Consider the following 27,049-nt stretch of genomic DNA (forward strand, 5'->3'; position numbering starts at 1 on the left):
ATCAGCTATCCTTGGCCTGGTGCAGATATAACTCTTGTAACATATCTGTAATTAAGAATAAGCCATAGAATCATGTGTTTTTCCTCCTTTTTGGTGTCTTAATTATCTACCTACTGACATCTCACACAATCACTAAGTCTACACTTGTGGTAACTAAGCATGCCAACTTAGAATACTGGTTAACATTTAGACTATAATATTGGCACAAATGTAACATTTTACAATGTCTTTGTTGAACTGCAGTTATAACTGATAATCCAGAGCCTGCAGGACAATCCATATATGACTTGCTTCTGACTTTTTAACCGAACAAGTTTTTGCATTTCTACCAGGGCTGAGAAATATTACTTGGCTTGTAATATTGAAACCAGTAATCTATTTATTTATTTAACTTTTTTGTCAACAAGTAGAAGGAAACAAGTATCAGCATAGGCATGGACACATGAAAAAAATAGCATAAATAAATGGATATAAATAGGCAAAACATAGCCATAAACACATTAAATGATTACATATAAATGGGAACAGTAGGACAGGGACCGTAGACACGCTGATACACTTATGCACGCCCCCTTAGGGATCTCTTAAGAAACGTATAGGTCTACAGTAGACAGTTTAAGGTAAAAGGTTATGGGGGTTAGAGAAGCTAACAACAGGATCAGGTAGAGTGTTCCAGACATTTATTACTCTATTGCTGAAGTCATATTTTCTGCTATCAAGATTAGAGCGGATTACATTTAGTTTATATCTATTGATAGCCCTTGTGTTATTGAAGTTAAGTCATTAACAGGTAGGACGTTAAGGTAGATAATCTTGTGTACTAAGCTTAGGTCGAACATAGACGGCATAGTTCAAGGTTATCCAAGCCTAAAATTTCAAGCCAGGTGGTATAAGGAATTTTATTTTGGGATCAATCATATCTCAAAACCTACAAGGAAACAGCCTAGTATCTACTTTTTCTTTTTTCCTTCTTGAAGCAAAATTAATCTTAGCATCCAAGCATTTATCAGGAATTGCTGCCTAGGAAATAACCTAAATTATTTTATTTTTATTTCCAGATGGTACCATGCTAATCTCACCGAATTCAGCTGAGCGATGCTGATGAGGGTGCCCGGGATGGAGCCTTTTGGTGCGCAAGAGGAGTTATCTTGTCTGGGCCTGGAACTTTTCTTGGCTTTTGTCTGTGAAATGGGTCTTGTACTTCCTTTTCTGTGATCACTAGGGATTGTGAACCCAATGGGATGGGGTCAGTTGTAGGAGGCTTGGCTGTTATTGGCATGTCTGAGATGGGTGTTGTGGAGATAGGTGGCTGTAGTTTCCTTTCAAACCTGCAGTAAAACATGTTCAGGTCATCTGCCAGTTGTTGATTTCCTTCAGCCTGGGAAGGAGGTTTGCCGTAGCCGGTGATATTTTTAAGAGTTTTCCACATTTGCTGTGGAACTGATTCTTTAGCTTTTCAGAGTAGCCTCTTTTTGCTGCTCTGATCTCCCTTGTTAATACATTTCTGGCCTGAATGTACAGCATTTTAAATAAATTAAAACCTTTAATAAAATCTTACAATCAATTTGTACCAAATTGGTATCCTCTAGATAAGTATAGTGCCTATCCTCCTAATCAACTTAGGAAGGCTAACTTGAGATCTAGAAATTGTTCAAAATTTCTATATGCCTTCTTGGTTGTATTTATTGAGACCATGATCATGATATAAAAGAAAAATAAGCTGATTTTTCTCATACAGAATCAGCTATCCTTGGCCTGGTGCAGATATAACTCTTGTAACATATCTGTAATTAAGAATAAGCCATAGAATCATGTGTTTTTCCTCCTTTTTGGTGTCTTAATTATCTACCTACTGACATCTCACACAATCACTAAGTCTATGCTTGTGGTAACTAAGCATGCCAACTTAGAATACTGGTTAACATTTAGACTATAATATTGGCACAAATGTAACATTTTACAATGTCTTTGTTGAACTGCAGTTATAACTGATAATCCAGAGCCTGCAGGACAATCCATATATGACTTGCTTCTGACTTTTTAACCGAACAAGTTTTTGCATTTCTACCAGGGCTGAGAAATATTACTTGGCTTGTAATATTGAAACCAGTAATCTATTTATTTATTTAACTTTTTTGTCAACAAGTAGAAGGAAACAAGTATCAGCATAGGCATGGACACATGAAAAAAATAGCATAAATAAATGGATATAAATAGGCAAAACATAGCCATAAACACATTAAATGATTACATATAAATGGGAACAGTAGGACAGGGACCGTAGACACGCTGATACACTTATGCACGCCCCCTTAGGGATCTCTTAAGAAACGTATAGGTCTACAGTAGACAGTTTAAGGTAAAAGGTTATGGGGGTTAGAGAAGCTAACAACAGGATCAGGTAGAGTGTTCCAGACATTTATTACTCTATTGCTGAAGTCATATTTTCTGCTATCAAGATTAGAGCGGATTACATTTAGTTTATATCTATTGATAGCCCTTGTGTTATTGAAGTTAAGTCATTAACAGGTAGGACGTTAAGGTAGATAATCTTGTGTACTAAGCTTAGGTGAACATAGACGGCATAGTTCAAGGTTATCCAAGCCTAAAATTTCAAGCCAGGTGGTATAAGGAATTTTATTTTGGGATCAATCATATCTCAAAACCTACAAGGAAACAGCCTAGTATCTACTTTTTCTTTTTCCTTCTTGAAGCAAAATTAATCTTAGCATCCAAGCATTTATCAGGAATTGCTGCCTAGGAAATAACCTAAATTATTTTATTTTTATTTCCAGATGGTACCATGCTAATCTCACCGAATTCAGCTGAGCGATGCTGATGAGGGTGCCCGGGATGGAGCCTTTTGGTGCGCAAGAGGAGTGAGTCAAATTCCTATGCAATCTCTTGCCGGTGAGTACATTTGCTGAGTGCTGTGGATTAATTCTTATATCTGCCCAAAGTGAAATGTTCCCTGCTTCTCGGCAGCATTCTTCACCTAATATCTGGTGGTTATTTAGAAAATTAATTGCTGCTCTGGTCTTTTGTCTTCTAGGGCTGAAGGAAAGATCAAGCACTGCCGTGTGCAGCAGGAGGGTCAGACAATCATCTTAGGCAATTCAGAATTTGACAGCCTGGTGGATTTAATCAGCTATTATGAAAAACATCCATTGTATCGCAAAATGAAGTTGAGGTATCCTATTAATGAAGAAACACTGGAGAAGATTGGGACAGCGGTAAGTATAGCACTAGGTCTACACTGGGTGGAAGCCAGTATTTTTCTTCTAGGGCGCAGTTAGGGCCATACTTTTATGGTGTTTTTAGAGTTTCACTTTCTGGAAATGATGTCCTTAATTGGAGGTTTCATGGTACAGTGGGTACCCAAAAGACCTTAATTTTTTCTCCTAATCTGATAACTGACCATGTTCCTCTTTCTGCAGAGGGATTTTTAAAAGTTATTTTATTTAGGTATTTATTTATACCCTACCTTTATTACTCTTACAAATAACTGAAAAGTGGTGAAACACTCGCAATACTCTTTCTCCTACAACAACTACTCTGAGGTGAATAGGCCTGAGAGAGAGTGACTGACCCAAAGTTACCCAGCCAATTTTTGTGCCATGGATTTATTCCTCCTGTATTCTGTTTTATCTCTTTAGAATAGAATAGAATAGAATTTTATTGGCCAAGTGTGATTGGACACACAAGGAATTTGTCTTGGTGCATATGCTCTCAGTGTACATAAAAGAAAAGATACGTTCATCAAGGTACAACATTTACAACACAATTGATGATCAATATATCAATATAAATCATAAGGATTGCCAGCAACAAGTTATAGTCATACAGTCATAAGTGGAAAGAGATTGGTGATGGGAACTATGAAACGATTAATAGTAGTGCAGATTCAGTAAATAGTCTGACAGTGTTGAGGGAATTATTTGTTTAGCAGAGTGATGGCCTTCGGGAAAAAACTGTTCTTGTGTCTAGTTGTTCTGGTGTGCAGTGCTCTATAGCGTCGTTTTGAGGGTAGGAGTTGAAACAGTTTATGTCCAGGATGCGAGGGATCTGCAAATATTTTCACGGCCCTCTTCTTGATTCGTGCAGTATACAGGTCCTCAATGGAAGGCAAGTTGGTAGCAATTATTTTTTCTGCAGTTCTAATTATCCTCTGAAGTCTGTGTTTTTCTTGTTGGGTTGCAGAACCGAACCAGACAGTTATAGAGGTGCAAATGACAGACTCAATAATTCCTCTGTAGAACTGGATCAGCAGCTCCTTGGGCAGTTTGAGCTTACTGAGTTGGCGCAGAAAGAACATTCTTTGTTGTCCTTTTTAATGATGTTTTGATGTTAGCTGTCCATTTGAGATCTTGCGATATGATAGAACCCAGAAATTTGAAGGTTTCTACTGTTGATACTGTGTTGTCAAGTATTGTGAGAGGTGGAAGTATGGAAGGGTTTTCCTAAAGTCTACCACCATTTCTACGGTTTTGAGTGTGTTCAGTTCCAGATTGTTTTGGTTGCACCACAAGGCTAGTCGTTCGACCTCTCGCCTATATGCGGATTCGCCATTGTCTCGAAGGAGCCCAATCACTGTTGTGTCATCTGCGAACTTCAGTAGCTTAACAAATGGATCATTGGAGATGCAGTCATTGGTATACAGAGAGAAGAGAAGTGGGAGAGCACACAGCCTTGGGGGCCCTGTGCTAATTGTACAGGTATTTGATGTGATCTTGCTTAGCTTCACCTGCTGCTTCCTGTTTGTTAGGAAGCTTGTGATCCACTTACAAGTCTGTTCCGGTACCTGTAGCTGGTTTAGCTTAGTTAGAAGAATGTCTGGAATGATGGTATTGAATGCTGAACTAAAGTCTACAAAAGGACCCTTGCATAGGTCTTTGGAGACTCAAGATGTTGTAGGATGTAGTGCAGAGCCATATTAACAGCATCATCTGTTGATCTATTTGCTCGGTATGCAAATTGCAAGGGTCTAAAAGCGGATTCGTGATGGTTTTCAGGTAGGAAAGCACTAGCCTTTCAAAGGTTTTCATGACTACAGATGTTAGAGCAACTGGTCTGTAGTCATTCAGTTCCTTGATGGTGGGCTTCTTCGGCACTGGGATGATGGTAGAGCGTTTGAAGCAAGAAGGAACATAGGCTGCACTGGCTACCTGTGGCCTTCCGGTGCGCTTCAAGGTTTTGGTGACCACCTTCAAAGCGCTCCATGCATAGGGCCAGGTTATCTGGGACCGCCTACTGCTACCAGATACCTCTCACCGACCCGTGCGCTCTCACAGAGAGGGACTCCTCAGGGTGCCGTCAGCTAGGCAGTGTCGTCTGGCGACGCCCAGGGGAAGGGCCTTCTCTGTGGGGGCTCCCGCCCTCTGGAACGAACTCCCCCCAGGACTCCGTCAACTTCCGGACCTCCGAACCTTCCATCGCGAGCTCAAGACACATTTATTCATCTGTGCAGGACTGGCTTAGATTTTAAATTTATAGGGGTTTTAAATTGGTTTTAATATTTATATTTCCATTTTAATAATTGGGCATTAGAATAAGTTTTTTAATGATTATTTTAATTTGTATATTGATGTTTTATATGCCTGTGAACCGCCCTGAGTCCTTTGGGAGATAGGGCGGTATATAAATTCGAATAATAAATAAATAAATAAATAAGCATAGGCATGGACACATGAAAAAAATAGCATAAATAAATGGATATAAATAGGCAAAACATAGCCATAAACACATTAAATGATTACATATAAATGGGAACAGTAGGACAGGGACCGTAGACACGCTGATACACTTATGCACGCCCCCTTAGGGATCTCTTAAGAAACGTATAGGTCTACAGTAGACAGTTTAAGGTAAAAGGTTATGGGGGTTAGAGAAGCTAACAACAGGATCAGGTAGAGTGTTCCAGACATTTATTACTCTATTGCTGAAGTCATATTTTCTGCTATCAAGATTAGAGCGGATTACATTTAGTTTATATCTATTGATAGCCCTTGTGTTATTGCGGTTGAAGTTAAGTCATTAACAGGTAGGACGTTAAGGTAGATAATCTTGTGTACTAAGCTTAGGTCGGAACATAGACGGCATAGTTCAAGGTTATCCAAGCCTAAAATTTCAAGCCAGGTGGTATAAGGAATTTTATTTTTGGGATCAATCATATCTCAAAACCTACAAGGAAACAGCCTAGTATCTACTTTTTTCTTTTTTTCCTTCTTGAAGCAAAATTAATCTTAGCATCCAAGCATTTATCAGGAATTGCTGCCTAGGAAATAACCTAAATTATTTTATTTTTATTTCCAGATGGTACCATGCTAATCTCACCCGGAATTCAGCTGAGCGCATGCTGATGAGGGTGCCCCGGGATGGAGCCTTTTTGGTGCGCAAGAGGAGTGAGTCAAATTCCTATGCAATCTCTTTTCGGTGAGTACATTTGCTGAGTGCTGTGGATTAATTCTTATATCTGCCCAAAGTGAAATGTTCCCTGCCTATGTGCAGCATTCTTCAACTATTATCTCATGGTTATTTAGAAAATTAATTGCTGGTCTGGTCTTTTGTCTTCTAGGGCTGAAGGAAAGATCAAGCACTGCCGTGTGCAGCAGGAGGGTCAGACAATCATTTTAGGCAATTCAGAATTTGACAGCCTGGTGGATTTAATCAGCTATTATGAAAAACATCCATTGTATCGCAAAATGAAGTTGAGGTATCCTATTAATGAAGAAACACTGGAGAAGATTGGGACAGCGGTAAGTATAGCACTAGGTCTACACTGGGTGGAAGCCAGTATTTTTCTTCTAGGGCGCAGTTAGGGCCATACTTTTATGGTGTTTTTAGAGTTTCACTTTCTGGAAATGATGTCCTTAATTGGAGGTTTCATGGTACAGTGGGTACCCAAAAGACCTTAATTTTTTCTCCTAATCTGATAACTGACCATGTTCCTCTTTCTGCAGAGGGATTTTTAAAATTTATTTTATTTAGGTATTTATTTATACCCTACCTTTATTACTCTTACAAATAACTGAAAAGTGGTGAAACACTCACAATACTCTTTCTCCTACAACAACTACTCTGAGGTGAATAGGCCTGAGAGAGAGTGACTGACCCAAAGTTACCCAGCCAATTTTTGTGCCATGGATTTATTCCTCCTGTATTCTGTTTTATCTCTTTAAATGACACTCTTACATATTTAAACAGTTTTGTTTAAATAATTAGCAAATGAAAAGTGTACGAAGGATTGTATTGCATTTGTGTTTATTAGGAACCAGATTATGGTGCCCTATATGAAGGACGGAATCCAGGATTTTATGTGGAGGCCAACCCTATGCCAACCTTTAAGGTATTTTCCCTAATTCCTTGGTTGATACCTTGATTAGGCTAATAAGAGTTAATGAATTTTCCTACCAGGCTTGCAAGTTTTTTTAAGATCTTCTGCAGAAACTACAAGAACAGTTTTGCTTTATATACCTGTATGTTTTCACTGTCAGACCTAATAGCAAGAGTAGTTTGTGTTAAGAAGTTGCAGGTGTGTGTGTATTAAACTCCCTTTTTCAACACTATAGTTTTGATTTGCATTGGGCTTTTCTATGAATATTGTCATAATTTTAAGAAACACAATATCCTAATTCTAATCAGAGAATGTTATGACATTCTAATTCTAATTAGTACAGTGAAACTTACCAGCTGGCAGAAGCAGGAATAAATTTTAATTATGTGCTGTAATTTCCCTGTAATTTATGTAATTTCTTGCATAAATTTTTGTGAGAAAGATTTTAAAAATGGATCAGCATGTTATTTTTTTAAATGTTTCCTTTCTGCAACTGTTAGTTTACATATGCACTCACACTTTCCTACCCTCGGGATTATAAACTATCTGGTTTGTGTTTTTAATGGGGCTGGAGGGATCTCAGTAGTAAGCATTAAACCTGAGATGGAATCAGTTGCCAAAAATCAATAGAGGTAGGAAATACATATATGAAAACACTGGTAAAAGTTATTTTACAAGTAATAATTTTACCATAATTAACAAAAATACCTACCCCTCCCCAAAAATCCAAGAAAAACAATGTAAGATAGCTTGCCCATATATGTATATATCATAATCAAGTTACAGATAGCTCTTGACTCACAACTATAATGGAACTGCCCATTATGATCATAAGTAGTGATGATTGTAAAGCGGGCCATCACGTGACCATCCTGATTTTAAAATCTTTTTTGCAGTGGTTGTTCAACAAATTCTCATGGTGGTTACCTGACTCATAATTGTTCAGCAAGCTATTGTTTGCTCGTGGGTGTTTTTCCTGAAAAGGGATAGTAAATACCAGCAAAAACATTGTAAATCATGGTCATGTGACTGCAGGGGCTGCAAACAGCTGTAAAGGCAAGCTAGTTGCCAAGCACCCAAAATGCCGTCAGGTGACAGGGAACAGTTGTTAGATCTTCAGGATCAGGGGTCTCCAACCTTGGCAACTTTAAGCCTGGTGGACTTCAACTCCCAGAATTTCCCAGCCAGCTTTGCTGGCTGGGGAATTTTGGGAGTTGAAGTCCTCCAGGCTTAAAGTTGCCAAGATTGGAGACCCCTGTTCAGGATTGGGTCATATGCTACCTTTTGGTGGTCCGTCATAAGTTTGTAAGTCGAGGACTACCTGTAATAAACCTTTGTTGGCTTTCCTGTTAGAGATCTTGACAAATCCCTTTTGAAATGTTAAATTTCTCCCCCTCCCCCCCCCCACACTCATCCTTTCAAAAGTAGATAGAAAAAGGTATCTGGACAAGTGGATTCTTCTATAACTCCTTAGCAAAACTGCTTCACCTTCACTGAGAGGTACAGCCATCCCAATTATTGCCATAGTTACCTTGCCTCATTCTTGTGCCTTTCTTTTAGTGCGCTGTCAAAGCTTTGTTTGACTACAAAGCACAGCGAGAAGATGAGCTCACCTTCACAAAAAATGCAATCATCCAAAACGTAGAAAAACAAGAAGGAGGCTGGTGGGTATAGCTATTGTTCTGAAGATAATGGAATCTTTCTTATGCTCCCCCAAAAAAGATTTGATGATTCCTCCATTTTTGATATTAGTTTAATGGAAGTTTGTTTCATTATGTGATTGAAGCATGTAAAATGAGTTTATATAATCTGTATGCATAGAGCTAAAGGCATGTTTATCAACAGGGTCATGTGTGCAGCTGCTAGATTATTGACATATTACTAAAAAGTAGTTAGGAAAGAGTTAAATTCAGTAGAAGGAAGTGATAGGCTTTGTTATTTCTTAACCTACCACTTCTCCCCAGTGGTAAAATCCAATTTTTTTTACTACTAGTTCTGTGGGTGTGGCGTGGTGTGGCTTGGTGGGCGTGGCCGGGGAAGGATACTGCAAAATCTTCATTCCCTCTCCACTCTATGGAAAGGATATTGCAAAATCTCTATCCCCAGCCCACTCTATCCCCAGCCGTGGGGATAATCTCTATCCCCAGCCGTGGATAGCTCAGGCTGTAAGGAGCCTGTTATTAGAACACAGTAGCCTGCAATACTGCAGGTTCAAGCCCGGCCCAAGGTTGACTCAGCCTTCCATCCTTTATAAGGTAGGTAAAATGAGGACCCAGATTGTTGGGGGGGCAATAAGTTGACTTTGTAAATATACAAATAGAATGAGACTATTGCCTTATACACTGTAAGCCTCCCTGAGTCTTCGGAAAAGGGCGGGATATAAATGTAAATAAAAAAATAAAAAATAAAAAACTCTGGGGCCAGCCAGAGGTATATTTGTCGGTTCTCTGAACTGCTCAAAATTTTTGATACTGGTTCTCCAAAACCTGCTGGATTTCACCCCTGCTTCTCCCCTATATATTTTCTTTGCTATGCACTGCATATTCTTTTTTAATTATATATTAATATTTATCCTGATCCTGTTTTGAATTAAGCTTCAAGTTCATGGTCACTTTAACTTGAGTTCAAACTATTTTGATAGATTAATGATTTCCTACACGCAATAGAAAGGGGGACTTCGGGATTTTTTTCCCCTTCAGTTTGAGCATTACATTCTTCAGAGAGCATGCTCTCTTCTTCTTCACTGTTGATGTTTCCTCTGCTCAATTAGTTTAGTAAGTTCTGCAATTAAGTTTAATGCCAACAATTTCAATTTTGATAATCGCATTTGGTATGTAGTGTAACATTGCTGTAAAATGTGTACATATTTGCCTGAGCTTTGAATTTTTTTCAGGTGGAGAGGAGATTATGGTGGTAAGAAGCAACTGTGGTTTCCCTCTAATTATGTAGAAGAAATAACTAGTCCAACTGGCCTGGAGCCTGAGAGAGAGGTGGGTTCTTGTTTTGGAAAAAGAACAGAGAATGATAACATTTCAAAGTCTTTAAGTCTTCAGTCTGAATACAGTAGTCCTCTACTTACAACAGTTCATTTAGTGACCATTTGAAGTTACATTGGCACTGAAAAAAGTGACTTCTGACCATTTTTCATACTTATGACCATTGTAGCTTCCCATGGTCACGTGAATAAAATTTGGATGTTTGTCAACTGAATCATATTTATGATGGTTGCAGTGTCTAGGAGTCATGTGATTCCCCTTTTGTGACCTTCTGGCAAGCAACGTCAGTGGGGAAACCAGGTTCACTTAACAACATAAATTTTGTGAGAAAGATTTTAAAATCTTTTTGCAGTGGTTGTTCAACAAATTCTCATGGTGGTTACCTGACTCATAATTGTTCAGCAAGCTATTGTTTGCTCGTGGGTGTTTTTCCTGAAAAGGGATAGTAAATACCAGCAAAAACATTGTAAATCATGGTCATGTGACTTCAGGGTGCTGCAAACAGCTGTAAAGGCAAGCTAGTTGCCAAGCACCCAAAATGCCGTCAGGTGACAGGGAACAGTTGTTAGATCTTCAGGATCAGGGGTCTCCAACCTTGGCAACTTTAAGCCTGGTGGACTTCAACTCCCAGAATTTCCCAGCCAGCTTTGCTGGCTGGGGAATTTTGGGAGTTGAAGTCCTCCAGGCTTAAAGTTGCCAAGATTGAGACCCCTGTTCAGGATTGGGTCATATGCTACCTTTTGGTGGTCCGTCATAAGTTTGTAAGTCGAGGACTACCTGTAATAAACCTTTGTTGGCTTTCCTGTTAGAGATCTTGACAAATCCCTTTTGAAATGTTAAATTTCTCTCCCCCCCCCCCCACTCATCCTTTCAAAAGTAGATAGAAAAAGGTATCTGGACAAGTGGATTCTTCTATAACTCCTTAGCAAAACTGCTTCACCTTCACTGAGAGGTACAGCCATCCCAATTATTGCCATAGTTACCTTGCCTCATTCTTGTGCCTTTCTTTTAGTGCGCTGTCAAAGCTTTGTTTGACTACAAAGCACAGCGAGAAGATGAGCTCACCTTCACAAAAAATGCAATCATCCAAAACGTAGAAAAACAAGAAGGAGGCTGGTGGGTATAGCTATTGTTCTGAAGATAATGGAATCTTTCTTATGCTCCCCAAAAATCCAAGAAAAACAATGTAAGATAGCTTGCCCATATATGTATATATCATAATCAAGTTACAGATAGCTCTTGACTCACAACTATAATGGAACTGCCCATTATGATCATAAGTAGTGATGATTGTAAAGCGGGCCATCACGTGACCATCCTGATTTTAAAATCTTTTTTGCAGTGGTTGTTCAACAAATTCTCATGGTGGTTACCTGACTCATAATTGTTCAGCAAGCCTATTGTTTGCTCGTGGGTGTTTTTCCTGAAAAGGGATAGTAAATACCAGCAAAAACATTGTAAATCATGGTCATGTGACTGCAGGGGCTGCAAACAGCTGTAAAGGCAAGCTAGTTGCCAAGCACCCAAAATGCCGTCAGGTGACAGGGAACAGTTGTTAGATCTTCAGGATCAGGGGTCTCCAACCTTGGCAACTTTAAGCCTGGTGGACTTCAACTCCCAGAATTTCCCAGCCAGCTTTGCTGGCTGGGGAATTCTGGGAGATGAAGTCATCCAGGCTTAAAGTTGCCAAGATTGAGACCCTGTTCAGATTGGGTCATATGCTACCTTTTGGTGGTCCGTCATAAGTTTGTAAGTCGAGGACTACCTGTAATAAACCTTTGTTGGCTTTCCTGTTAGAGATCTTGACAAATCCCTTTTGAAATGTTAAATTTCTCCCCCACACTCATCCTTTCAAAAGTAGATAGAAAAAGGTATCTGGACAAGTGGATTCTTCTATAACTCCTTAGCAAAACTGCTTCACCTTCACTGAGAGGTACAGCCATCCCAATTATTGCCATAGTTACCTTGCCTCATTCTTGTGCCTTTCTTTTAGTGCGCTGTCAAAGCTTTGTTTGACTACAAAGCACAGCGAGAAGATGAGCTCACCTTCACAAAAAATGCAATCATCCAAAACGTAGAAAAACAAGAAGGAGGCTGGTGGGTATAGCTATTGTTCTGAAGATAATGGAATCTTTCTTATGCTCCCCCAAAAAAGATTTGATGATTCCTCCATTTTTGATATTAGTTTAATGGAAGTTTGTTTCATTATGTGATTGAAGCATGTAAAATGAGTTTATATAATCTGTATGCATAGAGCTAAAGGCATGTTTATCAACAGGGTCATGTGTGCAGCTGCTAGATTATTGACATATTACTAAAAAGTAGTTAGGAAAGAGTTAAATTCAGTAGAAGGAAGTGATAGGCTTTGTTATTTCTTAACCTACCACTTCTCCCCAGTGGTAAAATCCAAATTTTTTTACTACTAGTTCTGTGGGTGTGGCATGGTGTGGCTTGGTGGGCGTGGCCGGGGAAGGATACTGCAAAATCTTCATTCCCTCTCCACTCTATGGAAAGGATATTGCAAAATCTCTATCCCCAGCCGTGGATAGCCCAGGCTGTAAGGAGCCTGTTATTAGAACACAGTAGCCTGCAATACTGCAGGTCCAAGCCGGGCCCAAGGTTGACTCAGCCTTCCATCCTTTATAAGGTAGGTAAAATGAGGACCCACATTGTTGGGGGGCCAATAAGTTGACTTTGTAAATATACAAATAGAATGAGACTATTGCCTTATACACTGAAAACCCCATCCTTTTGTCTAAGATTGCCCACCCATCTTATATGAGCAAACATACCATCAGTTATGGAGCTGTATCTAGCTCAGTCTCTCCTTGTATGATCTGTTAGTCCCTCCCTTCCCCTCCCTTCCTCCTCCTCCATTTTGTCCATAGTTTTGTTTAGCTTTCTGTTCTTACTATGCTTAAGCACTCATTTTATGTGTTAGGTTCTCATTCTGACCCTTGACTTTTTTTACTGCATCATAACCTCTACTTCAGTTGGATGCTTGCTGTGGCAAACAGAGTAGAGATGCCTTTAGAAAGGAATAATACAGGTGTAGGTCATCTGCATGAATCATGTGCACAAAGGATTTAAGCTAGAAGTGTTTTGCCCGGTTGGTTGTTTACCTTCATGTACCATCATTTAGAAACATAGTCTTTTTTGCAAATGAAGGGCAGCTGTAGCTAAACTGTTTTCCCTCTAAACATCATAACGGTAATGATCAAATTTATTTTACTGGCTTTCAGCATTTATTATCGACTTGATCCTTGCTACCCAGAAATTGCAGGGGTGTAGGAAGATACGGAAACTGAATAGTCGCAGCTAGAAGCAGAAAAGGGAGAGAGAATGTCAGGGAGTAATACAGTGGTAGCTAAGGCAAAGTAAAGCATTTTAATAGTTTTGTAATATGCTAGACTGCTTTTTAACGTGTGTTTAAAAAATAAAATGCATTGATCTGAATAAACATTATGGATCGTCCTGAAATTTGTATGGCAGAGCAAATTACAAAATGTAAAAACTTTACTAATATACTGTGATTTTGCTTCCAGCAACAGCTAGATGAAAACAGCCCTTTGGGAGATCTACTCAGAGGAGTACTGGATGTACCATCATGTCAGATTGGTAAGTAATGGAGGGAAAAGGGGAGGAGGGAATCAATTTTATGCCCTGTTTCTGTAGAATTTCCTTCTTTGTTAGAGAGCCCGGTAGATGCAAAACCATAAGCAATTGTAAATTAATCAGTGACACAGTCTAGCCTTGTCTGCATCCAGACAAACACACAAAAATAGTGAAATATATTTAGAACTACAAGATAGAGACAGTGAGAAAAGGATAACAGTACAGAGAATTTTAAAACAGTTCCTGTTCCACAGAAGAACATTTAAATTAGGAGCTAGTTATTGAGAAATTCAGGACTTTTTGAAAATGGTCCATTGTGATATGTTTAACAAGAAATCAAGACAAAATGTACATATTTGCCTGAGCTTTGAATTTTTTCAGGTGGAGAGGAGATTATGGTGGTAAGAAGCAACTGTGGTTTCCTCTAATTATGTAGAAGAAATAACTAGTCCAACTGGCCTGGAGCCTGAGAGAGGTGGGTTCTTGTTTTGGAAAAGAACAGAGAATGATAACATTTCAAAGTCTTTAAGTCTTCAGTCTGAATACAGTAGCCTGCAATACTGCAGGTTCAAGCCCGGCCCAAGGTTGACTCAGCCTTCCATCCTTTATAAGGTAGGTAAAATGAGGACCCAGATTGTTGGGGGGGCAATAAGTTGACTTTGTAAATATACAAATAGAATGAGACTATTGCCTTATACACTGTAAGCCTCCCTGAGTCTTCGGAAAAGGGCGGGATATAAATGTAAATTTAAAATAAAATGCATTGATCTGAATAAACATTATGGATCGTCCTGAAATTTGTATGGCAGAGTAAATTACAAAATGTAAAAACTTTACTAATACACTGTGATTTTGCTTCCAGCAACAGCTAGATGAAAACAGCCCTTTGGGAGATCTACTCAGAGGAGTACTGGATGTACCATCATGTCAGATTGGTAAGTAATGGAGGGAAAAGGGGAGGAGGGAATCAATTTTATGCCCTGTTTCTGTAGAATTTCCTTCTTTGTTAGAGAGCCCGGTAGATGCAAAACCATAAGCAATTGTAAATTAATCAGTGACACAGTCTAGCCTTGTCTGCATCCAGACAAACACACAAAAATAGTGAAATATATTTAGAACTACAAGATAGAGACAGTGAGAAAAGGATAACAGTACAGAGAATTTTAAAACAGTTCCTGTTCCACAGAAGAACATTTAAATTAGGAGCTAGTTATTGAGAAATTCAGGACTTTTTGAAAATGGTCCATTGTGATATGTTTAACAAGAAATCAAGACAAAATGTACATATTTGCCTGAGCTTTGAATTTTTTCAGGTGGAGAGGAGATTATGGTGGTAAGAAGCAACTGTGGTTTCCTCTAATTATGTAGAAGAAATAACTAGTCCAACTGGCCTGGAGCCTGAGAGAGGTGGGTTCTTGTTTTGGAAAAAGAACAGAGAATGATAACATTTCAAAGTCTTTAAGTCTTCAGTCTGAATACAGTAGTCCTCTACTTACAACAGTTCATTTAGTGACCATTTGAAGTTACATTGGCACTGAAAAAAGTGACTTCTGACCATTTTTCATACTTATGACCATTGTAGCTTCCCATGGTCACGTGAATAAAATTTGGATGTTTGTCAACTGAATCATATTTATGATGGTTGCAGTGTCTAGGAGTCATGTGATTCCCCTTTTGCGACCTTCTGGCAAGCAACATCAGTGGGGAAACCAGGTTCACTTAACAACATAAATTTTGGGCTCAATTGTTGAGGACTGCATTGCCTTGAAAGAAGGCTACCTGAAAAACCCCATCCTTTTGTCTAAGATTGCCCACCCATCTTATATGAGCAAACATACCATCAGTTATGGAGCTGTATCTAGCTCAGTCTCTCCTTATATGATCTGTTAGTCCTCCTTCCTCCTTTTCTCAGTTAAAATACAAGATTCACAGTAGATTTTGTAGGAGTTGAAGTCCAAGTCAGTAGACCAAGTTAAGGACTACTGATTATGGGTGTAATAACATGGATCAGAAAAGCAAATTTTCATTTTCATATTTAGTGACCTTGCCACTGACTGGTTCTCTATTGTTTCTATGAAGGACTCCCTCAAAATATACCTGACAGGGAGAGAATATAAATAAAAAATAAACAGACAACTCAGGAAAAGTAAAATATTGTAAAAAATTGATGAATGTTGCTGCTTCTCATAACCTATAATTGGACAAATTATAGCGCAATCAACATTGTACTAATTCCAAAGCTACTTATCTTTATCATGACCCCTGAAATCTGTTTTAACAATTATTTTATAAGCTCTCTGAAGGGAAGATGATGGAACGAAGGAAAAAGATAGCTTTGGAGCTTTCAGAGCTTGTAATCTACTGTCGTCCTGTTCCCTTTGATGAAGACAGTAAGTATTCATGATTCTGGACATATTTATTTATTAAATTAATATGCCACCCATTTCGTTATCCAGAGCAAGGGTGGCTAACATGCGATAAAAATAAATGTACTGTTTAAAAACAATTATAAATATAGAAACCGTTAAAGTTACAAAATTTAGATAGATTAAAAAACATACATTATCCCAACTTTTTAGATTAGATTATTATCCCAAAATTAGGTTATCCCAGAATCTAAGGATTGGTGAGCATCGTGATTTAAAAATTAATTGTATCAGCAAGCTGATACTGATTTATTTTTGTCCCAATGCGACCGAGATAACTCGTATGTATTTTACTGCTATTGTGTAAAAATACAAAAAAATCATTCTAGAACTAAAATGAATGGACTCTTTCAAGTTTGTTTTGAGATATTGTACCAAAATTTTTAAAATATTGTTTTATTCAGTATTTTGGGACTTGCTTTCATTACTTTAATTTTCCTAACTATCCTGATTTAAAATATATACCATAGTAAAGAAATATGCATCCCATTTGTTTAGTCTTCTCATTCATTCTGTGAGGAATTAAGATTTTTGCAGATTAGCATCTCCCTATTCTCTCTACAGAAATCGGCACAGAAAGGGCCTGTTATAGAGATATGTCATCTTTTCCTGAAACCAAAGCAGAAAAGTATGTCAACAAGATCAAAGGGAAGAAATTTCTGCAGTATAACCGATTACAGCTTTCCCGCATATACCCCAAAGGACAGCGCCTGGACTCTTCCAATTATGATCCCCTTCCTATGTGGATCTGTGGCAGCCAGTTGGTGGCGCTCAACTTTCAAACACCAGGTGAGGCCAACTCTTTACTGAATATTTTATGGTGGTGACTGTGGCAGGAATCTGCAAAAATACATATCCCTCCAGATGTTGTTGAATTGGTGTCCTGGTAGACTTCATGTTTATCGATGAGGGATGCTAAGGGCTACAGTTCAGCCATACCAGGAAGGCCACACTTTGACCATCTTGGCAAACATTACTGCATGAAGATGTTATTGCTTCAGATTTTTATGTTCTGTGTTCCAATCCTTCAAGACTGTTAACTATCAGAAATCTTCTCCATTGGTGCCCACATTTTCTGGAATTGCATTTCCTCTTGAGTTCAAACGGTCCCAACTACACTATGTTTTCCAATAGCTATTAAAGCCCAGCTTTTTGAGATCAATTTGAATCTTTTTGCCACTTGGATACTGTTCAGTGTTCATTATGTGCCTGTCTAATTTTGTTGTACATGATTGCATTGCATTTTTTTCTGTCTCTTTAAAAACCTTTTATTGTATTTGGAGTTGTTAACTACTCAATCATTTTCAGTTGGACCAGCATATAAACTTCAGTAAATATATCAAACAAACAATATTTATCTGCCAACGTCTTTTTTTTTTGTTTACTTATAATTTGGAGAGGCCTATTTTTTTTATTTTAGCTGTATTTATTAATAAAACTAGAACGTATTAAAAACAATAAAAAAACTTGCCCTCTGTTTTATAGGAACTGCATGTTTTTGAAGGAGAAAGGAAAAGATAGACTCATAATTGGCTGTAGCAGAGCACGTGAGCCTCTTTCTTTCCTAGGACTATGCTGAATCAATAAGAAAATCAAAGTAAAATAAGTTGTTCATCTTAAACTGCCAATAGTCCTAAAGAATATGAGTGTTGGCTTATTAAAAGTATTAATACTTTTTTTCCAGTTAAAATGAGCATTTTTTGAATAAAATGACTGCTACAGAGAAATACTGTGGTTAAGATATTTTTTGCATGCTAAAAAATTAATACTTCATTGCATGGAGAATTGCATTCAAGATTTATGAACTGGGCAGCAAACACTAAATTATAGGAAGAGCTTTATTCAAATATAAAGCACTATTATTGTTTTACCAAACTGCAATATTATTTTACTGATGTTGGGGTGTTTGTCATCAAAATGCCTATGTTTTTGCAGACAAGCCAATGCAAATGAATCAGGCTCTATTCATGTCTGGAGGCCAAAGTGGCTTTGCACTGCAACCGGCCAACATGCGGGATGATATCTTTGATCCCTTTGACAAGAACACCCTGCGTGGAATAGTGCCACTTTCCATCTCCATTGAGGTTTGTATTTTATGATTAACTAAGTGCCCACTAGAATGAATTCTAATATTGACTTTATTATGGTTGAATGTGCCTCTTTTCTTTGTTGCTGGGAGCTTCAAAAAATTGCTGCATTATATCCTGAAAAGATGTGTGTGGTGCATATACATCTTACAGACATCAAAAGATCCTTGTAATTTATCTAGCTTTCACTTTTTAAAACCACATATTCAATATCAAAAGATGTATATACTGCTAAATGTATAACATCATTTTGAAATAGTAAGCCAACTTTTATCATAAGCAAAAGATGGTGAGATCCACTTCCTGGTTTAAACTGCCAGTTGTTTCTTACTGTATATAAATTCTGAGTTTGGTTTAAACTAATTTATTGAAACAAACCACAATGCCTGAAGCCATGATTTATTGTTTACTTGTTTTTGTAAATAATATTAATCGCATCTGCCCTTACCATGGTGCAACAATTTACCATAGTTTAAAAATAGATGCAAATGCTTTTGATCTCTCTAATTATGCTGGAGGTGAAGATTTTCAAGAGAAGCTGTTGTTGACTAAGCTAAAGATTTACATAGATTCATTTTTGTTATCCTGAACATAGCATTACATCAAAAATGGCATCAGCTTCCAATTGTTTTCAGACACAGGATATTCTTTGGCTTAAGCTAAATCTTATTTAGGACTTTAGAGCCACATGCATGTTCAAAAAAAAATCTCAGTTTTTCTTTTAGGATTATTTCCTAAGAATACTTGGGGACACTAAAGCATGAGTCTAAAACAGTATTTCTTAATCGTGGCAACTTTAAGACGTGTGGTTTTCAATTTCCAGGATTCTTGCTCACTGGAGAATTCTGGAGTTGAAGTTCACACATCTAAAAGTTGCTATGGTCTAAATTACAGTCCTAGCACACATGGCATTATTACTGTAACAAGCAAAAGTAAGATGTTACTATGTAGAGCTGATTTTGAAAGAGGCGGTGGTGAGACCCCTCCTCAAGAAGCCCTCTTTGGACCCAGCTATTTTGGGTAATTATCGTCCAGTCTCCAACCTTCGCTTTGTTGCGAAGGTTGTAGAGAGTGCTGTGGCGCGACAGCTACCCCAATACCTGGATGAATCCGTCTATCTAGACCCGTTCCAGTCCGGCTTCCGACCCGGATACAGCACGGAGACAGCTTTGGTCGCATTGGTGGATGATCTCTGGAGGGCCAGGGACAGGGGTTATTCCTCTGCCCTGGTCCTATTAGACCTCTCAGCGGCTTTTGATACCATCGACCATGGTATCTTGCTGCGCGGGGTGGGGGGATTGGGAGTGGGAGGCACCGTGTATCGGTGGTTCTCCTCCTATCTCTCTGACCGGTCGCAGACGGTGTTGACAGGGGGGCAGAGGTCGACCGCGAGGTGCCTCACTTGTGGGGTGCCGCAGGGTCGATTCTCTCGCCTTCTGTTCAACATCTATATGAAGCCGCTGGGTGAGATCATCAGTGGCTTGGGGTGAGATACCAGCAGTACGCTGATGACACCCAGCTGTACTTTTTCCACCCGGGCCACCTATTATTGTTTTACCAAACTGCAATATTATTTTACTGATGTTGGGGTGTTTGTCATCAAAATGCCTATGTTTTTGCAGACAAGCCAATGCAAATGAATCAGGCTCTATTCATGTCTGGAGGCCAAAGTGGCTTTGCACTGCAACCGGCCAACATGCGGGATGATATCTTTGATCCCTTTGACAAGAACACCCTGCGTGGAATAGTGCCACTTTCCATCTCCATTGAGGTTTGTATTTTATGATTAACTAAGTGTATTTTATGATTAACTAAGTTGCCACTAGAATGAATTCTAATATTGACTTTATTATGGTTGAATGTGCCTCTTTTCTTTGTTGCTGGGAGCTTCAAAAAATTGCTGCATTATATCCTGAAAAGATGTGTGTGGTGCATATACATCTTACAGACATCAAAAGATCCTTGTAATTTATCTAGCTTTCACTTTTTAAAACCACATATTCAATATCAAAAGATGTATATACTGCTAAATGTATAACATCATTTTGAAATAGTAAGCCAACTTTTATCATAAGCAAAAGATGGTGACATCCACTTCCTGGTTTAAACTGCCAGTTGTTTCTTACTGTATATAAATTCTGAGTTTGGTTTAAACTAATTTATTGAAACAAACCACAATGCCTGAAGCCATGATTTATTGTTTACTTGTTTTTGTAAATAATATTAATCGCATCTGCCCTTACCATGGTGCAACAATTTACCATAGTTTAAAAATAGATGCAAATGCTTTTGATCTCTCTAATTATGCTGGAGGTGAAGATTTTCAAGAGAAGCTGTTGTTGACTAAGCTAAAGATTTACATAGATTCATTTTTGTTATCCTGAACATAGCATTACATCAAAAATGGCATCAGCTTCCAATTGTTTTCAGACACAGGATATTCTTTGGCTTAAGCTAAATCTTATTTAGGACTTTAGAGCCACATGCATGTTCAAAAAAAAATCTCAGTTTTTCTTTTAGGATTATTTCCTAAGAATACTTGGGGACACTAAAGCATGAGTCTAAAACAGTATTTCTTAATCGTGGCAACTTTAAGACGTGTGGTTTTCAATTTCCAGGATTCTTGCTCACTGGAGAATTCTGGAGTTGAAGTTCACACATCTAAAAGTTGCTATGGTCTAAATTACAGTCCTAGCACACATGGCATTATTACTGTAACAGGCAAAAGTAAGATGTTACTATGTAGAGCTGATTTTAACCAGCAGCCAATGCTGATGGAGATACCACATGAGCAAACCTAGACAGGCCAATAACTACCATATTTTTTGCACTTTAAGACGCACTTCCCCCCCCAAAAAAACGGGTGGAAATATCTGTTCGTCTTATAGAGCGAATATTGCAGCAGGGGGAGGGTGGTTGGTGCCTATCACCGCTTCCGCCGCTTGCCACCACCAAAGAATGCTGGAGCCTTCATTGCCGAACAACTGATCGAGGATTGGATCTGCCTCCCAGAATACCACCGATCAGCTGTTGTAGGCAGTGGGGAATGCTGCCATTTGCCGATGCGTGTTGGTACGACAGTGGTGATAGGCGGTAGTGGCAGCAGCTCAACTCAGTTGACCAATGGTGGGCACAACGTAGCAGAACCCTGATGAACCATGTGCTGGGGCTGCGATAACGTGCTGAAGCTGACCAGGCTGTTTGATGCAAGGACATAGCCAGATGAATACCGATGGATGCTGGGAGGCAGAGGCAGATTTTTTTCCCTTGTTTTCCTCCTGTAAAGCTAATGTGTGTCTTATGGACCAGTGCGTCTTATAGTGCAAAAAATACAGTAGATGCAGTAAGAAAATATCTCTGTCACTCATGATGGTATTGGCTGATGCCTGAACTTATACCTGTGTTCAGTTGTGTATACTGTTAACCACCAACAGCTTGCAGTTCTAATTGAGTCAAGGTCTTCTGGGCCATATTTCTTTCCCAGAAATCCTATTCTGATCTTCCTTTATCCCCATCGCCTCTGAATTTTCTCAGCCACCTCTGAATTCTCACAGTTAACACTGCTACTAAATTCCTTCCTTCCCCACATTTCCGTCATCCTGGTAATCACTAGCTCTCTTTGCTGTCTCTTTGCTCTCTCTGTGTTCATCTTCTCCCCCCCCTCCCCCACATTTCTCCCACTTTTTTAACAATCAACTCTGCATCTCTTTTCCTTAAATATCAAATATTCCCAACTGTAGAAACGTATGGCTCAGCATATAAGCTGTATCTATCAGTTCTTCCCTTGATTTCCTTCAGTTCACCTACTGCCCAAACAAAGCTTCCTATTAGCTGAATGAAGTTTTATTATCAGTTTGAAAACTGTATGCAATAAAATTGCATTATAATGTATGCCGATTAGTGTACATTCAAAGTGACAATAATGTTATTCCAAGTCTTAAGTCTAAACGTTTATTACTTATTACTCCATAATACTGGCCCTAATAAACAGGAAATCGGATTTCTCAAAGACAGACTAAAAGTGAACATATTGTACTACTTCCATGTTGTTGCTGTTATTGTTACCATTATTAATAATCATTTTATGTTTAGACTGCTTTTCATTTCAGAGGAATTATTTACAAGAGAAAAAGCATAGTAGTGCTTTGAAACAAATCACAATAAAATGAACAATCTTCTAAAGAATAAATGAAAATGTATTTCTTTTTGAAAAGCAAGCAGTTTGCTTTAACTTAGTTGTTAGCACCTGGATGAACAAGTGCATCTAAAATTGATTCCTGAAGGAAGATAGTCTGCTAGGCTAGTTGAACTTCCCTTGGGAGGAAAAATCTATAGATTACATTCTTTGGCTTTGTCAGCTTTGTTTACTTCAGCTCAAATAGACATAAGTTTAATAATAGGCCATTCAGTCCCCACTCTTCCCCCCCCCCCCAAATATGATCTCCTTTGAAACAAACTGTCACATTCTGGAAGTTCTGCTAAACTGTTTCAGGATAATGTGCTTTGGCAGAAATCAAACTCGGAACCTTTTCATGTTCCATTGTCCTTGCCAAAACAAAATCCGGAACTTTTTCTTTCCACCTCTTCCTTCATATCACTTTGAACTGACCCATCTCCCCATTATTTTTCCAATGCCTTCACTTCCACGTTCTCCACAATTGCCACGGATGTCTCACTTGACATGACTTATTAGGCAACATATACCACGTGATATGCCTCATTTTATATCCCATGTGACTTATTTCATACCTGTTCATCCGATCCTTCCTTTGGTTTATTGCCTTCTCTTAACTACTGCAATATCACGGTTGCTAAAGCATTGCCCCAATCTTGGCTTTTCCTGTTTTTACATCCCTACCCCTATTTCTATCAAGAACTATCTTGTTTTGCCCTATGTGGACCAAAATCCCTGAAAATGCATGTTTTGGATTAAGCCCACAATCAACTGTTCTCTGCATAGAGTACTATGGCTGTTTGGTGTGGGTATTGATCCTTCTTAGATCCATGTATTGAGCAGTCCTCTAGTGAGAGAAAACCAAAACACCAGTTGCTAGTTGGCAAGTCTTCTCTAACAAAAGATTACTTGAGACAAATGATAAATGAGCAAAACAGTCACTGGAACAGCTAGTGATAAATCATTCTGTGAGGGAGGCATACAAATGTTGTGAGTTAACAACATACAAATTTTCTACCCATAGGTGGCTCCCTTCATTTAGAAATCCAGTTAGATTAAACTTGTTTAGGGATTTATTTGTGTGTGTATATATGTTTCACCAACTCCATGAATTCTAGCCATCTTGGAATGTAGAAGATGCAACCCTCAGACTACATTGTTGTTATTGTTATTGTTGGAAATGGCCCTATTTATTGCAATGGACAACAGTTTATGGCATTTGAGATGTTTCTTGCCCCTTGTAATTAGTCGTGTTAGCTGAAGATGATGGGAAATGAAGGCCAAACAGAATGCCTACCCCAGCAATTCTAGGATTATTAATCTAGGATTATTAAGAAAAAAATGGGAGCAAATATCAATATAGATCAGTGGTAGTCAACCTAGTCCCTACCGCCACTAGTGGGCATTCCAACTTTCATGGTGGGCGGTAGGGGTTTTGTCCGATAGTGAAGCACGTTCCTTTTTTTTTATTTAATTGACTTTTTAAAAAAATTTCATAGCATTATTTAAAAACATTTTCATTAGGTATTCATAAAATTCCCAGTGACAATTTAAATTTCTGAAAATATACTATTTGTATCACCTGCGCATAAGTATAGTTCATGTTATGTAAGTGAAACTAAATGGCGCTATAGTGCGACCACAAACAAAAGAGCCTCGTCCCAGAATAGCTCATGCATCTCCCCCCACACCACCCAGCTGTATCAGACACGCAGAGCTGGTAGCCGGCACCCCCCCCTCCAACAATCTACAATGCACGAGAGGCATGCGCAGACGATACAAAGTGCATTACTGTGGAACCGGTAGACAGTTAGAAAATTTTACTACTAACAGAGATACAAAAGTGGGCAGTAGGTATAAAAAGGTTGACTACCCCGATATAGATAAAGGACTTATGAATCCTAGCCAGTGTGACTGATAACAGCACAGTAGGGAATGAGAGCTAATCGTAAGAGGGCCAGGTATATTAAGTGTCATCTCTATTCTGGAACCAAAGTCAATAAGAGCTAATTTGTTCCAATTATTTCAGTCTGGCAGTCTTAAATAATTTTGTTTACTTAGAAGACTAAGCATGATACTAGTTAATGTATTTAATAACAACAACAACAACAACAGAGTTGGAAGGGACCTTGGCAGTCTTCTAGTCCAACCCCCTGCCCAGGCAGGAAACCCTACACCATTCCAGATAAATGGTTATCCAACATTTTCTTTAAAAAATTCCAGTGTTGGAGCATTCACAACTTCTGCAGGCAAGTTGTTCCACTGATTAATTGTTCTAACTGTCAGGAAATTTCTCCTTAGTTCTAAGTTGCTTCTCTCCTTGATTAGTTTCCACCCATTGCTTCTTGTTCTACCCTCAGGTGCTTTGACTCCCTCTTCTTTGTGGCAACCCCTGAGATATTTGGAACACTGTCAAACTATTTACTAAATCTGCACTACTATTAATCTTCTCATCGTTCCCATCACCAATCTCTTTCCACTTATGTCTGTATGACTGTAACTTTGTTGCTGGCAATCCTTATGATTTATATTGATATATTGACCATCAATTGTGTTGTAAATGTTGTACCTTGATGAACATATCTTTTCTTTTATGTACACTGAGAGTATATGCACCAAGACAAATTCCTTGTGTGTCCAATCACACTTGGCCAATAAAAAATTCTATTCTATTCTATTCTATTAAACTAGGCATACCGAGTTCCTGCAACCATTCTTCATATGTTTTAGCCTCCAGTCCCCTAATCATCTTTGTTGCTCTTCTCTGCACTCTTTCTAGAGTCTCAACATCTTTTTTACATCGTGGCGACCAAAACTGAATGCAATATTCCAAGTGTGGCCTTACAAAGGCATTATAAAGTGGTATTAACACTTCACGTGATCTTGATTCTATCCCTCTGTTTATGCAGCCCAGAACTGTGTTGGCTTTTGGCAGCTGCTGCACACTGCTGGCTCATATCTAAATGGTTATCCACTAGGACTCCAAGATCCCTCTCACAGTTACTGTTATGGATTCCTATGACACATTGACCATTAACTAGTCACAGTGGTGTGGTTAGGCCATAGGATTTTTAAAACTTGTTCTTAAAAGATTTTTAATTGTAATGTTTCAGTGTTTTTGAACACCACTAACTTAAGCCCTGCACAGATTCTAATTGTTAAAGACAGAAGAGCCTTAGGAAGCAGTTACCTGCATCAGTTGACTGAAGTGTCTATAACCATTTCAATCAATATACCCAAAATTTATCTGACAGTTTGATTTTTCTCCCTTCTGTGTGTCTTGTCCAGATTCTGGGAGCACGGCATCTTCCCAAAAATGGAAGGGGAATTGTTTGCCCATTTGTAGAGGTTGAGGTATCTGGAGCAGATTATGATAATACAAAACAGAAGACCGAGATGGTGGGTGAGTACCTGATCTGCTATTTCAATTTCAGATTCCTTTGCCAAAGATGTCAATGTTATTTAATGTCTCCTATATAATGATAGAAATTGAGAACATATTCTTCTATCACAGTGATGGTTAACCTTTTTGCCGTCGTGTGCCAAAATTGGGGGGAGTGCAGGCACGCACGCATGCGACCCCACACCCATAATTCAATGTGCCCCGCTTCCCCATGCATGCGCGTGTGACCTCCCCCCGCGCTCCCTCCGCTTTTGACACGTGATGGCATGGTAGGCCCATTTTTTGCCCTCCCCAGCTTCCAGTGGCTTTCTTGGAGCATGGGGAGGGCAAAAACTGCCTTCCCCAACCCCCCGGAGGCCGTAAATGGCCTGTTTCCCAACTTCCGGTGGGACCAGAAGGCATGTTTTTCACTCTCTCGAGGCTCCAGAGGTTTTCTTGGAGCCTGGGAGGGCGAAAACAGCCTCTCCACTCCCCCAGAGGCCGGAAACAGCCTATTTCCCAACTTCCGGTGGGACCAGAAGGCATGTTTTTCACTCTCTCGAGGCTCCAGAGGTTTTCTTGGAGCCTGGGAGGGCGAAAACAGCCTCTCCACTCCCCCAGAGGCCGGAAACAGCCCATTTCCCAACTTCCGGTGGGACCAGAAGGCATTTTTTTCACTCTCCCGAGGCTCCAGAGGTTTTCTTGGAGCCTGGGAGGGCAAAAACAGCCTCTCCACCCCCCCAGAGGCCGGAAACAGCCCATTTCCCAACTTCCGGTGGGACCAGAAGGCTCAAAAATCAGCTGGATGGCGCACGCATGCACGCTGGAGCTGAGCTAGGACAACGCTCATGTTCCCACAGATATGGCTCGGCATGCCACCTGTGGCATGCAATTCATAGGTTCGCCATCATGGTCCTAGCACTTTTAAAAATCAGCTGCTTTGTCATCATCAAACAGGTGCAGAGTTGATCTCACACTTATGTCCTATGGCTCCCCCTCATCTCTTTTTCTCATTACTTTCTGGTTGAAGTGTGAA

General features: G+C 39.1%; 1 protein-coding gene across 1 annotated transcript in view; it reads left to right on the plus strand.

The window, feature by feature from the left end:
• The window catches only part of PLCG1 (phospholipase C gamma 1), a 114,765-nt gene that overhangs the window by 78,810 nt on the left and 8,906 nt on the right, over positions 1-27,049 (plus strand). The window contains exons 18-30 of the mRNA XM_058176694.1: positions 6,313-6,432; positions 6,575-6,755; positions 7,268-7,345; positions 8,894-8,997; positions 10,227-10,323; positions 13,875-13,947; positions 14,326-14,345; positions 14,807-14,879; positions 15,258-15,277; positions 16,238-16,334; positions 16,935-17,159; positions 18,306-18,454; positions 25,920-26,034. Coding sequence (XP_058032677.1) covers positions 6,313-6,432; positions 6,575-6,755; positions 7,268-7,345; positions 8,894-8,997; positions 10,227-10,323; positions 13,875-13,947; positions 14,326-14,345; positions 14,807-14,879; positions 15,258-15,277; positions 16,238-16,334; positions 16,935-17,159; positions 18,306-18,454; positions 25,920-26,034 — 1,352 coding nt within the window. The remainder of the gene's footprint in view (positions 1-6,312; positions 6,433-6,574; positions 6,756-7,267; positions 7,346-8,893; positions 8,998-10,226; positions 10,324-13,874; positions 13,948-14,325; positions 14,346-14,806; positions 14,880-15,257; positions 15,278-16,237; positions 16,335-16,934; positions 17,160-18,305; positions 18,455-25,919; positions 26,035-27,049) is intronic.

This window comes from Ahaetulla prasina, chromosome 3, assembly GCF_028640845.1.
Source record: "Ahaetulla prasina isolate Xishuangbanna chromosome 3, ASM2864084v1, whole genome shotgun sequence".
Lineage (NCBI taxonomy): Eukaryota > Metazoa > Chordata > Lepidosauria > Squamata > Colubridae > Ahaetulla > Ahaetulla prasina.